Consider the following 13,746-nt stretch of genomic DNA (forward strand, 5'->3'; position numbering starts at 1 on the left):
ATCAAATTACTCTCTCTCATTAGATCTGCTATCGATTGTTTTTCTTACTTGTTCTCATTGGTTGCGTCATATCGAGGCATGGGATCCATATCGTTACCGTTGACATCAAAGCTGGCGTGAGGGTCCTGGAGGAGACACAGCAATCAAAACTAGTACATCAAACACCAAAATGAGAGTTGCAATAATGATCGGAAGAGAGAAAACATCCAACAAATTCATCAGAAATGTAGGTCCAACACTATGTGTGTGTGTGTGTGTGTGTGTGTGTGTGTGTGTGTGTGTGTGTGTGTGTGTGTGTGTGTGTGTATAAATGATAGACCTGTAGCCAAGAAGCTTCTCAAGCCCAATCAAACAGTTCACATTAGCATCACTCACAACAGTTTTGTAAATCGAATGCAATCAGAGCAAACTCAATCTGCTGCGCCGCTCACCCTTCGGCATAAACAAATCCAGGCATTAAGAGTAGCTAATAACAGCAGCGCAGGCACTGTCAAACAGAGTGTGAAACATTTTATTTGCACAGTTGATTGATGGCCATACCTGCTGCTTCAGGCCAAGAAGTTGCTCTAAATATCTGGCCATGGTCTGAGGTAGAAATACCTCTGCATGCAAATTAAAGTATGTAACCACAGACAAATAAACATGTACACACTGCATGCCTGCACACCCACATGTTTGAGGAAGTTTTACTTTAATAAGTAATCCATGACAAGTGAATATCTAATCCAAATCACCACCAGTATTACAATCTAGTTGATTATTTGACTTCTGTAATGTGAATTTCTTTCTTTCTGTAACATGGTTAAATCAATTGTTAAAATGGACAATTCATTCCTACTCACATAATCTAATTTCTATGTTATTGATACTATAATCATAATCTTTGATTTGTTTCACATCTAAATACCCTTTTTCCACATAAAATAGCATCACTCTTGATAGATTTCTAATCTTAATCATACATTTACTTAAACATTTACATAACCCCCCAAAGCTCATACACAAACATATACCAAGATTAACCCTTTTTAATAAAATTGCACTGACTACTCAAGACTTAACGTGCACACACTGCCACTCATAGCCGCCCTACACGCGCATACATACACACTCACGTAGTTCTGAAAGAGGTCTGGGTGGTTCCTCTCGATGCCGTCATCTAGTATGGTCACCACCACGTCTTTACCCGTGTAGCCCCTCTTCCACGCCCCCATGATGTTCATGTCTGACTGACAGTTATGGACGTCGTCGTTACAGTGCTGGAGAGACGGTGGCAGGAGGTGAAGTGAGAGAAGATGATGAAGGAGAGAGGAGGGGCAAAACAAACACAAAAGCAAATCAGCATCTGACAGATGTATAACATAAACTTTATGAATGTGCCCACATAAATACATTTTCTATTTACAGTTGTGGTCAAAAGTTTACATACACTTGTAAAGAACATAATGTCATGGCTCTCTTGAGTTTCCAGTTATTTCTACAACTCTGATTTTTCTCTGATAGAGTGATTGGAACAGATACTTCTTTGTCACAAAAAATATTCATGAAGTTTGGTTCTTTCATGACTTTATTATGGGTTAACAGAAAAAGTGATCAAATCTGCTGGGTCAAAAATATACATACAGCAGTGCTAATATTTGGTCACATGTCCCTTGGCCATTTTCACTTCAATTAGGCGCTTTTGGTAGCCATCCACAAGCTTCTGGCAAGCTTCTCGTTGAATCTTTGACCACTCCTCTTGACAGAATTGGTGCAGTTCAGTTAAATTTGATGGCTTTCTGACATGGACTTGTTTCTTCAGCATTGTCCACATGTTCTCAATGGGATTTAAGTCAGGACTTTGGGAAGGCCATTCTAAAACCCTAATTCTAGCCTGATTTAGCCATTCCATTACCACTTTTGATGTGTGTTTGGGGTCATTGTCCTGTTGGAACACCCAACTGCGCCCAAGACCCAACCTTCGGGCTGATGATTTTAGGTTATCTTGAAGAATTTGAAGGTAATCCTCCTTCTTCATTATCCCATTTCCTCTCTGTAAAGCACCAGTTCCATTGGGAGCAAAACAGCCCCACAGCATAATACTACCACCACCGTGCTTGACGGTAGGCATGGTGTTCTTGGGGTTAAAGGCCTCACCTTTTCTCCTCCAAACATATTGCTGGGCATTGTGGCCAAACAGCTCGATTTTTGTTTCGTCTGACCACAGAACTTTCCTCCAGAAGGTCTTATCTTTGTCCATGTGATCAGCAGCAAACTTCAGTCGAGCCTTAAGGTGCCGCTTTTGGAGCAAGGGCTTCCTTCTTGCACGGCAGCCTCTCAGTCCATGGAGATGCAAAACACGCTTGACTGTGGACACTGACACCTGTGTTCCAGCAGCTTCTAATTCTTGGCAGATCTGCTTTTTGGTGGTTCTCGGTTGACTCTTCACCCTCCTGACCAATTTTCTCTCAGCAGCAGGTGATAGCTTGCGTTTTCTTCCTGATCGTGGCAGTGACAAAACAGTGCCATGCACTTTATACTTACAAACAATTGTTTGCACTGTTGCTCTTGGGACCTGCAGCTGCTTTGAAATGGCTCCAAGTGACTTTCCTGACTTGTTCAAGTCAATGATTCGCTTTTTCAGATCCATGCTGAGCTCCTTTGACTTTCCCATTGTAGCGTTTGTGGGCGTTTGTATCCAATGAGCCCTATTTAAATGGCCTCAGAGAAGTCACCAGCTGTAGTCACTCATAATCACTCACAAGAAGTTAATTTCATTGTCATAGTTATTTCATTGACACAACTTTCTAAGTCACCAAAATTGCTAATTCATGTTGCTGTATGTATATTTTTGACCCAGCAGATTTTGTCACTTTTCCTGTTAACCCATAATAAAGTCATGAAAGAACCAAACTTCATGAATGTTTTTTGTGACAAAGAAGTATCTGTTCCAATCACTCTATCAGAGAAAAATCAGAGTTGTAGAAATAACTGGAAACTCAAGAGAGCCATGACATTATGTTCTTTACAAGTGTATGTAAACTTTTGACCACAACTGTAACCTAGAGCAAGTGTGAGCATTAACATTTTTCATATAGAGCAACAGTCATAAGTCAGTACAAACAAGTTTAAGTCAAGTCTCAAAGTTTGAAATAGTCAGATGGTGAGTTCCAATACCCATACTACTGTACTATTTAGCATGGCAGAAAATGTTGTATGCCCCAATATATAATATATCAATTAAGTATGTCTAAAATACCAGGATGTCCTTCTGCATCCGGTCGTATTTTGCAGTATGCAAGCTTTTTTGGCTATTCTGTCCCAAAATCCTCTGCACAGCAAAAGAGGGAAATGACAGCCTTATGACAGCTCATTCACACACGGCTATATTAGCAATATGGTTTAAGTTAAAGGTTCAATGTAATTGACAACGTATTAAGTCTCAAACACATACTTTGTAACGGCATCTAAAAGTCTTTTTACTACAGAATAACTACAATTTGCATGCAGCTTCAATGTGATTCAAAGTCGCTGGTACTGGTTAATCTCATGCGTCTCTTGATTTATCTTAAAATAGATACAAAAATATACATATGGACAAACAAACTGATTCATTTTACTGGCAGAATTGTTTCAACCGTATGCTACACCAGGTACTTAGAAATGACTAGAGGAAGTACATTTCTTAGTAAACCTGAAAACACACAAGTTCAAACCATTCTGTCCTAAAGCTAACAAAATACATTTAAAACCTCTGGTCAAAGTATTAGGCGTTATCTCTACTGAGTAAACAATTGACAGAGCAGAGGACACACACACGCGCGCACACACGCGCGCACACACACACACACACACACACACACACACACACACACACACACACACACTAAAAGAGCAATGATCCGAGGGTGTATGCAAACACTTATGATAAGCCTGCAAATCTGGCAATAAGAATTTGAATGTCCTGTGTGAGTGCGAGTGCGAGTGTGTGTGTGTGTGTGTGTGTAAACAATCTCTGAGATACGATTTTGAAATGCAGGAACCCAGAGACATGCATATTTCACCCGCTGTGGACTTTCCTGTGACAAACACAGAATGTTTCAGCTTGACCTTAAGTTGCCCCTTTTCAAATTGAGGAAATGCAAAAATTTCATCACTATGGCTTCTCTGTTATTTCATTCAGTAAAAAACACACACACACACACACACACACACACACACACACACACACACACACACACACACACACAAATCCCTCATCTCCACTGACCCTGAAGTAATCAGTATCATGCAATGCCCTCGGCTGACCTTTGACCCACAAACTCCACAAATGTAGACAAAGAAGAATAGATACAAACAGCAGTGATGACTCCAAAATATATTGGGCTCCATTTGCCTCTGAACTTGTGATATTCTTGTTTTGGTGCTGTAGTCCTGCAAAGAGAGAGAAATAACTTCTCTGGTACCAGTATACGATGTACTCACAATGTACCACATGCTGCTCCACTTGGCATCATTATAGAATATGTTGTTCTGGGCTGGGTAGCTGTGGGCGGGGCTAGTCAGGGAAGAGGGCGGGTCTGGCTTGTAATCCCTCTTGATCCTCCTCTTCACCACCTGCTGCTGAATCCACTCCACCTGAAACACACAGATAGAGATAACAAAAAGTAAGTAGGAATCAAGGAATACCACACAGTAGTAGAATTGCTTTATGCATATTACAATCAGTCAACAGGTGAAATTTCATCAAACTTAATTTTTAATTATTGTGTTCATGGTTGAATACAATCTTGAAAATATATGGTTCTGGGAAACCTGCGGTCTTCTTATACATGGGTGCTGCATCTTCAATAAAAAAGTGAACACACAGTGGCTATATTTCCTCTTCTTTGACTTTTATGACCATCTCCAGAGAAAAGATATGGCTAGTACACTGTGGCGCCCGACCAGCACAGACAAAACATTAGAAAGCAGCAGAAGGGAATTGAATTTTTGTTATGGGTGAGCGATGAGGGCAGATGACATTGGAGCAGCAAACATTGCTGAAGTGAAATGCGGTCTTTCACTTGTAATGGTGTTTTCATTTAAAAGAAAGAACATTTTCAAAAGGTGACAACACTCAGCTGAAAAGTAATTTTGTGAATAGGAATCATCTGTAAATAACTTCAGCTTTCTATACTTGAAGTTTCCCTATTTAATTGTGGTTTAGGTGAGCAAGTTAAAACAACAAAATAAAATAAAATACAAAAAAATGATTGCACATTAATTACACAAGAAAGCCTTTGTTCATAAGAATCTTGATATATTATCTTTTTAGCCATCTAGACGTTAAACTATTCATTCCAGTGTTATCCTACAAGAGTTTTGCAGTGGAATACATTTTTTCTCTCCATCAGTTTATTTCTCCTAGTCTGCAAAATGGACAGACTAACACACACACATATGCACTGAGGACATAAATGTCTCTCAGGTAACATCAATCTCTCAAATGTTATGGGCTCGCTTCAAGGCGCACGGCATTCCTTGGCAGGTATCACGCAGACGGAATTTTCCGATTTCAAAATCAGCATTGCAGGATCTGAGCAGGAGGGCTGGACCCACTTGCTTGGCCCTGAACATCTCTTTTTAAAACCCTCAAATCTTATGTTTAGTCTAGCTTAACTCCTGCAGACTTCATCTGTCTAAAAGGACTGAGAAGTTTACATGTACCAGCTATGATGACAACACAAAAATTTAAATATTAGCAGGCATAAAACTGGCACGTGTCAAGCTGTATGAAAGCATTCGAAGATGTAAATATTACTGTAATGTAATTTTTTGATTCTTCAGACTGAAGTTTGCACATGAATATGATTGTGTGCCAGCTTGCACAGACTAAAGTATGATCCTTTAAATGTACTTCAGGAACACACCATGTTGAGCTGAGATGTTGTGGAGCTCATGCTTATTTATACAGTTAATAATGTGCACTCTTCCTGAAACAATCAACACACTGAACATAAAGTGTCTACCCATAATGTACAAAGAAAATCTAACAGATGAATCAAATTCTCACACTAAAAAAAATGGTTTGTTGCTCAGTTTGGCAGATCTAGGAGTCCTATGTGAAACATGTTTGACTGCAAAGACAAAACGTTTCTCCACATCAATACAGCTCGAGCAGACAGAGAGGAGAGAAAAGCTGACATAATGACTGCAGAGTGATTATCTGGTCTCATGCACTGAAATAATCTGCCTGGCTCTCTGGAGAGTTGGAGAGGGAGGCAACGAGACAAGATAGACCGGAGAAGGAGAGTTGATAAAGAGCTGAAGAAAACAAGTCCCAGGAGAGTCAATAAAAAAAAGACAGAGCTTGGAAGAGGAGGGAAGTGAAAACAAATAGCAAGTGAGAGCAAAAGACAGCAAGTGAATGGAGGATGATTGATTTTATAAATAACATTGATTCAATAACTCAACTATGCAGCTCTTTAGAGATCGTGATGGAGGGAGAGCAGGAAAATGATTCTGTCAATGACAGAATAATTAATAACTCAAGAGTGTAGATCTCCCTTTTAAGAGAATATATGAAATGTGGAAGAAAAATAAATGGCAAATCAGGGAAAAGACAGAGACAAAGAAGAAAACACAGCAAGATATTTTGTTCTAGCTTTGTGTTCCTCCGTCAGCCAAAGTCTCAGCTCACTTCACTCAAAGTTCTGTCAGGACCATGAGTTTCAAAATAACCATTTACACAAGTCATTATCCCCAAAACAACGCCGTCATCCGGAATTGTGCATGTGTGTCAATGCAAAAGCACTGGTGTATCATTACAATTAGCAAACATTAGCATAGCCTCAACCTCAATCTTTGATCAGCAGTGCAACTCTCATCTGCTCTTGTGCGTAACTTGGTTATTCAAGAAAGGTCCGATAATGAATGCATCACTGCCTCTCATCTCACCACAAATACACAGATGGTGTAAAAAAAGAAATTATTTTGCTGAAATTGGGTCCCAATTAGTGGGTAGTTCACCTCAGATTTTGAATGAACGAAAGCAGTGGAACAGTGGAACAACAGTGGAACCTGAAGTTTAATGTATCTGCCTTTTGGGAAGCATCCACTCTACTGAAGTGCCCTTGAGCAAGACACCCAATCCCCACCACCTCAGTCAGCTGGTATGGTAAAGCGATTTAGGATCATTTAAGTATCAGGCATTATTATTGCTATATACTTCATATCCAACATACTGACTTAATGCAGAGAATAAAAAAGGATCATAAAGCACTTCTAATGCATTGTTTTATCAGCAGGAACAGAAACACTACAATGTTCATCTACCTAGTATGCAGTATAGTCCAGATGATATTTGTTTACTCTCTGGGCTTTCCTCAGCTTTAGTGACACTTCCTGATGATGAAACTGTTCAGCCAAAAAATGACCATTTTCAGGTTTTTCATCTGATTACCTTCTACAGGTCTATGGGCTGAAAAGACATTGTCATTACAAAAAAAGAGAAGATAGATTTATTTATTTTTTCAAGTTTGGATATAACATTTGTAAAGCAGAAATATGTTGTTCCAATATCTGTTCCAATCACTCTATCAGAGAAAAATCAGAGTTGTAGAAATAACTGGAAACTCAAGAGAGCCATGACATTATGTTCTTTACAAGTGTATGTAAACTTTTGACCACAACTGTAACCTAGAGCAAGTGTGAGCATTAACATTTTTCATATAGAGCAACAGTCATAAGTCAGTACAAACAAGTTTAAGTCAAGTCTCAAAGTTTGAAATAGTCAGATGGTGAGTTCCAATACCCATACTACTGTACTATTTAGCATGGCAGAAAATGTTGTATGCCCCAATATATAATATATCAATTAAGTATGTCTAAAATACCAGGATGTCCTTCTGCATCCGGTCGTATTTTGCAGTATGCAAGCTTTTTTGGCTATTCTGTCCCAAAATCCTCTGCACAGCAAAAGAGGGAAATGACAGCCTTATGACAGCTCATTCACACACGGCTATATTAGCAATATGGTTTAAGTTAAAGGTTCAATGTAATTGACAACGTATTAAGTCTCAAACACATACTTTGTAACGGCATCTAAAAGTCTTTTTACTACAGAATAACTGCAATTTGCATGCAGCTTCAATGTGATTCAAAGTCGCTGGTACTGGTTAATCTCATGCGTCTCTTGATTTATCTTAAAATAGATACAAAAATATACATATGGACAAACAAACTGATTCATTTTACTGGCAGAATTGTTTCAACCGTATGCTACACCAGGTACTTAGAAATGACTAGAGGAAGTACATTTCTTAGTAAACCTGAAAACACACAAGTTCAAACCATTCTGTCCTAAAGCTAACAAAATACATTTAAAACCTCTGGTCAAAGTATTAGGCGTTATCTCTACTGAGGAAACAATTGACAGAGCAGAGGACACACACACGCGCGCACACACACACACACACACACACACACACACACACACACACACACACACACACACACACACACACAGAGCAATGATCCGAGGGTGTATGCAAACACTTATGATAAGCCTGCAAATCTGGCAATAAGAATTTGAATGTCCTGTGTGAGTGCGAGTGCGAGTGCGAGTGTGTGTGTAAACAATCTCTGAGATACGATTTTGAAATGCAGGAACCCAGAGACGATGCATATTTCACCCGCTGTGGACTTTCCTGTGACAAACACAGAATGTTTCAGCTTGACCTTAAGTTGCCCCTTTTCAAATTGAGGAAATGCAAAAATTTCATCACTATGGCTTCTCTGTTATTTCATTCAGTAAAACACACACACACACACACACACACACACACACACACACACACACACACACACACACACACACAAATCCCTCATCTCCACTGACCCTGAAGTAATCAGTATCATGCAATGCCCTCGGCTGACCTTTGACCTTTGTCAGCCTACATCTAAACTAGGTTGAAACAGATTCAGCAGTTCTGGAGCCGTGTATGCTGTAAAAATCTCCTATCGATCATCAATGTCGTCATTTTAACGCCTCTCCTCGCAACCGGCATTTTCTGTTTCAAAGGCACAGGAAGATGGAAAACACTTCTAAACAGGTAAATCATGCAAGCTAACTGTTACCAACAACATCAATTCCACTACGGAGGCAAAAAATAAATAAGCCCAGACGTTTCAATGGGAATGTGGGAGACGCCATGACAATAATATCATGATACATTATCAAAACATTTCTATGCAGCTCAGCCCCTACTGCCAGGAGGGCTGATAATTTACATGTATTGATTTTTCCAGCAACATATATCTTCAAAAAGAGCAGTCTGATGATTACAGAGGAAAGACTGTGTCTATAATATAAACAAACCCGGCTAACGGAGGACGAGTGTGTCCACTAAAAATACAGCTCATTAAATGTGCATGTGTTTTACTGTTCTTTGCCCTTTGGTATGTTAAATAAAAACTCTGCTAATATTAGTCTAAAAATATGTTCTTTCCATTTTAAGTGGTTACCGACTCACACTGTTACTTCTGACATTTCACGGCTTTGCATTTCTTTATATGGATTTATTTTTTTAAAACACACTTTTGTCCTCTAGTCACAGGATGACCTAAGGCAGATAAATGATAAAAGCAATCAAGAGGAATGCCATCCTTTGTTATCCCTTCTAAAAATCACTCAATAGTAACAGCCTGCGGATATCTGCATCAAATGTGTCACATTTGCCTTATCCAAACAAAGACAATATTGCCCTCTATTATTGCCTAAAAACCTTGCCAGTGTTATTGCCTTTGTTTCTGTGCCAATTTACTGGCAGGCTCTGAGGCGTGACGATTGGATCTGCTCCATATTTTATCTCCAGCTTGGTGAAGCAAAGGAATGATCTTCTAGCACCTGTACATCTCAGTCACCCTGCTTTTTTTTCCTCTTTTCTTCCACTCCCTCTTCTACGTCACTCTTTTACTTTTCTCGTCTCTCTCACTCATCTCCTGCTTTCTCGCCGTCTCTCCGTTGCATTTGAGGTCTTCTTCCCCGCAGATGCCCATTTTTCTTTAAGATTGCCTGTCTGTCTCTCTCGTTCCCATTCCAACCCCCTTCCTCCCTCCTCTCTCTCATTCGCTCTCTGTGTAAGGGTTTGCAGGTGGCTTTTGCTGGCTGGGTCAGTAACCAGGGGAAACTGGGGAAGAGTTCACTTCAATAGAACAAATGGGAACAAATTGATCCACTTTCACTGCTGTTTTTGAGACGCTGTTTGAGTTAGAGGCAAAAGAACTGAAAGCTGTGAGTTTAAAAAAAAAAAAAGGCTGGTGTAGCAGAACACCCACAACTACCTTTGGACTAACACGAGAAGCCAGTTCTTCTGCTCTCTTAAGTGAAACTCAGAGCCTCAGCCCAAACACAGCACACAGTCCCACAACTTTTCACAGACTGAGCCAAGTGGTGCAGTGCTGGCCAGCTGTAGGTGCTTCTCACAGGGCGTCAACTTCTTAATAGTTCATCTGTTAAACAAATTCAAGGCAAAAACAGATTCAGGACTCTAGGGCAGAAAGTCCCACAAGCATCCTGGCTTTATGGAAATATGTACCTGGGACTGTATGGAGTCTCACGGTACCTGTGCGAATGCAAATTACCCCTCAGGACCTGACAGGTAAGTCCGGTCAGTGTTGTCTCCTTAATGCTATGAGTGTCCTAGTCTTCCACACATGTTCATGAATACAGTGATCTGCAAAGGCCGCTGCATAATGAAAGACGTCTACCAGCAATAGTGGCTAAATATTGAACAAATTTCTGTTTTAAGTCAAGTTAATAATTTTGATTTGAGCTCATTCAAGTAGTTTTACTATGTGGTCAAATATTTTACACCAGCAAAAGCCACCTGCAAACCGTTACACAGAGGGTTATGTGACACTGAAATTGTATTCTGGCATCATAGCCATTCTGCATTTCAGTGTATCCCAGCGAGGATTCAGCTGCAAAACACACCTGGCCCTCAGTTTTCTTGCACATGTCTGGATAAATGACTTCAAGTGAACAAGAGTCTTTGCAAAATGAAACTCTCTGCAAACGCCAGGCTCCTGCAACAGAACGCTGTGGACAGACAGCAGCATTCAGCTGTTGTTTCTCTCTGCGCAGACTTCAAAAGAACATTATAGAAAAGAGAAACAACCACCGTAGGACTCTAATTGCTGTTTACAACCAGCTTGAAATAGATGGAAATACATTTCAAACAAAGCAGGCCACGTATATTTGAACTCATTTCATACCAAAAACTATTAACAGTGAGGACCTACAAGATAAAAAAAAAAGGCTGTGGCCCTCCATATCCTCTTGGAACTTCCAGTACGAATGAGATATGAGCATACATCAGCATAGCCGTGCAAGGCGCAAGCTGAGTGCTGCGTGAGTTACAAAGAGAAGATCTCATCATTAACAGTTTTGTATCATTTTAATTGGCGCTGCAGCATATTTATGTCTCAACTTGCTTTACAGGGATTGTGATACACAAAGGGAAAGCTAAACTCAAACTTCAAAAGTACATTTAAGATGTAACTGGCTCTTGAGTTCCGTTACTGTAACATTACAAAATACAAAGAGTTTTTTTCATTTAAAAATGAGAAATAAAGATCATAAAGTTTGCTAGGCATTCAGTGACTTCCAGAAATAGTGATAAACATCTATAATAAACCTGCAACAGGCTAAAAATCTTGTATATAATCTCTAAAACACTTAAAAAGGAACAAAAGGAAATGTCAGAAACGTGCATCGGAATGAAAACAATTTCTCTCTCTCCAGGCCAATGGCCTTGACAGAGTCATTCACCAGCCTGGAAAATGCTCTTTGACCTGAGAGGCAAGTGACACTGCAGTTAGGCGGATGCCATAAAGCGGTAATCTGTGCTGTGCTGCATCACCATGGTAACATGCGTGCCAATGAGTACTGTGGATGGCAGGGTGCGCCTTTCATGGCACCGCTACACCCATCTGACTCACTCGCACACAAACACACACGCTGTCATTATTACAAAACATCATTAGCAGTATGCCAGGCTGCGCTGGTGCCAAAGTAGCCGTCACGTTGATCCAAAACCCACAGACAGGTCACAGATTATGTCGAAAGCATAACGAGTCAGGGGAAAATACTCTTTCCTTCTCTCTTCAGCTCCTCTTCACTCTCCTTCTGTTGTAATAGCTCCTTTTTCACTCCTTTAACCTCTCCTCTCTGATCAAGTCCTCTAAAATCTCAGTCTCTCAGCCAGCTGGCATAAGGACACAAACCTTCCTCCATTGTGGCAGAGTGTCAGGCCCGAGAGCAACCAGCGATGCTGAAAGTAACAGTGATAACTGAAGGTAGGAGAGGAAGTCCGAGGAAGAGAAAAGAAAAGAGATGATGAGTAAGGACAGCAGGTGGACAAAACAAGCTGAGTGGACCAAAAAAAAAGTAGAGAAAGGAAAGATAATTGAAAAGAAACAAGGAGATAGAGGACAACAAGATAAGTGGATAACAGACGTGACAGGTACTGTCTTATCATATCTTTCTGTTTCACTCTCTATTTCCTCCTTTTTAAAAATCCCACTGATACATCATTATCATTCCTCAGCAGTCAGCATGCATTCTTGTGCATGCACGGATACAAACAAACATGCATGCCCTTGAATCCATTGTCACACACACACACACACACACACACACACACACACACACACACACACACACACACACAGGATGAAATCCCTGAAGCGCCAAAAAGTCAATATTTTCCAAAATTGACATAAATGGGATATTTTAAGCTTCACTGTAATGGATCTGGGGAGTTTCATCTTGTTTTCTCAGGATCAAGCCCCAGCCTGCTTGATAAAGTTACCCACTTCATCAAACATGCAGACATCAACAAGTAAAGTTTTCTGTCAGACACAAATATGACAAAAAAATTCAAGCAGTAGGAGGTTTTCACATGTCAAGAATGGGACATCTGCACAAACTGCCGTGCCACTGAATCCCATATAAAGCTATCTACTTCAGCCCTCTATACACATAAATCTAAACAAGACATCAGTAAAGGAAAATGGCAGCACCACAAGCTCCTTTTGTGCACTCCACCAAGTTCAAATTAGCAACTCGTCCTGTGTATCTTGATGAAGTTCAGGCTACATCAACACTGCTACATTTACGCGCGAGTGTCCACACTAGGCCGGAGTTTTAGAGCACCGAAAAAGAAGGAGTTTAGAAACACTACCAAAGCTGGGTAAGTTTGAAAACTCCAGCGTTACCTCCTAGTGTGGACGGGCGTAACCGCATAGGTTTTAAAACAATGACGTAGACACCCGCGCTCGCTACTTAATTGGGTCTTGGCAGTCACAACGTGCCTTTCCCTGATTCGTCCCGCCGTCATCACGTGACCCCTGAGAGCCTTGATTATCAATCGACTACCAGGTTAATGCAACATGGATAACGGATTACTGGCGTGGCTAACCTTGTTGTCTATAATAGCAGCTGTTGTGTAGCTAAATTCTGCATTTTAGAATTCTACTACTGCCGACATGCGGAGGAAGCAGCTGTTATTGGAGCGATTAGTGATTAACAAAAACATAGTACTGTGGATGAAGCCTCAGAGTGGTGTGAGGTTCAGACTTCATTAATAATGCAGCCAGGGAGTGATGACCTGGTGCAGTGATGAGAGGAGCATTGACAGGACAAGCGCAAGGGTTTACCTTTGGTCAAACTTTTGTTTGAAGGGCTAGTTCACCCACGTCGCACAAAAAAACACATATTGT

The 13,746-nt window shown here is 40.4% G+C and overlaps 1 protein-coding gene across 3 annotated transcripts in view; it reads right to left on the minus strand.

The window, feature by feature from the left end:
• Positions 1-13,746, minus strand: part of pcsk5b (proprotein convertase subtilisin/kexin type 5b) — a 73,299-nt gene that overhangs the window by 52,924 nt on the left and 6,629 nt on the right. For all 3 annotated transcript variants that reach the window (XM_068704302.1, XM_068704304.1, XM_068704303.1), the window contains exons 3-5: positions 4,465-4,617; positions 1,116-1,259; positions 49-125 (exon numbers count right to left, since the gene is read on the minus strand). In XM_068704302.1, the coding sequence (XP_068560403.1) occupies positions 49-125; positions 1,116-1,259; positions 4,465-4,617 (374 nt within the window). The remainder of the gene's footprint in view (positions 1-48; positions 126-1,115; positions 1,260-4,464; positions 4,618-13,746) is intronic.

Source organism: Cebidichthys violaceus, unplaced genomic scaffold, assembly GCF_023349555.1.
Source record: "Cebidichthys violaceus isolate CVI_PGR_0920_01 unplaced genomic scaffold, fCebVio1.0.p SCAF_9, whole genome shotgun sequence".
In the NCBI taxonomy this organism is placed as follows: Eukaryota; Metazoa; Chordata; class Actinopteri; order Perciformes; family Stichaeidae; genus Cebidichthys; species Cebidichthys violaceus.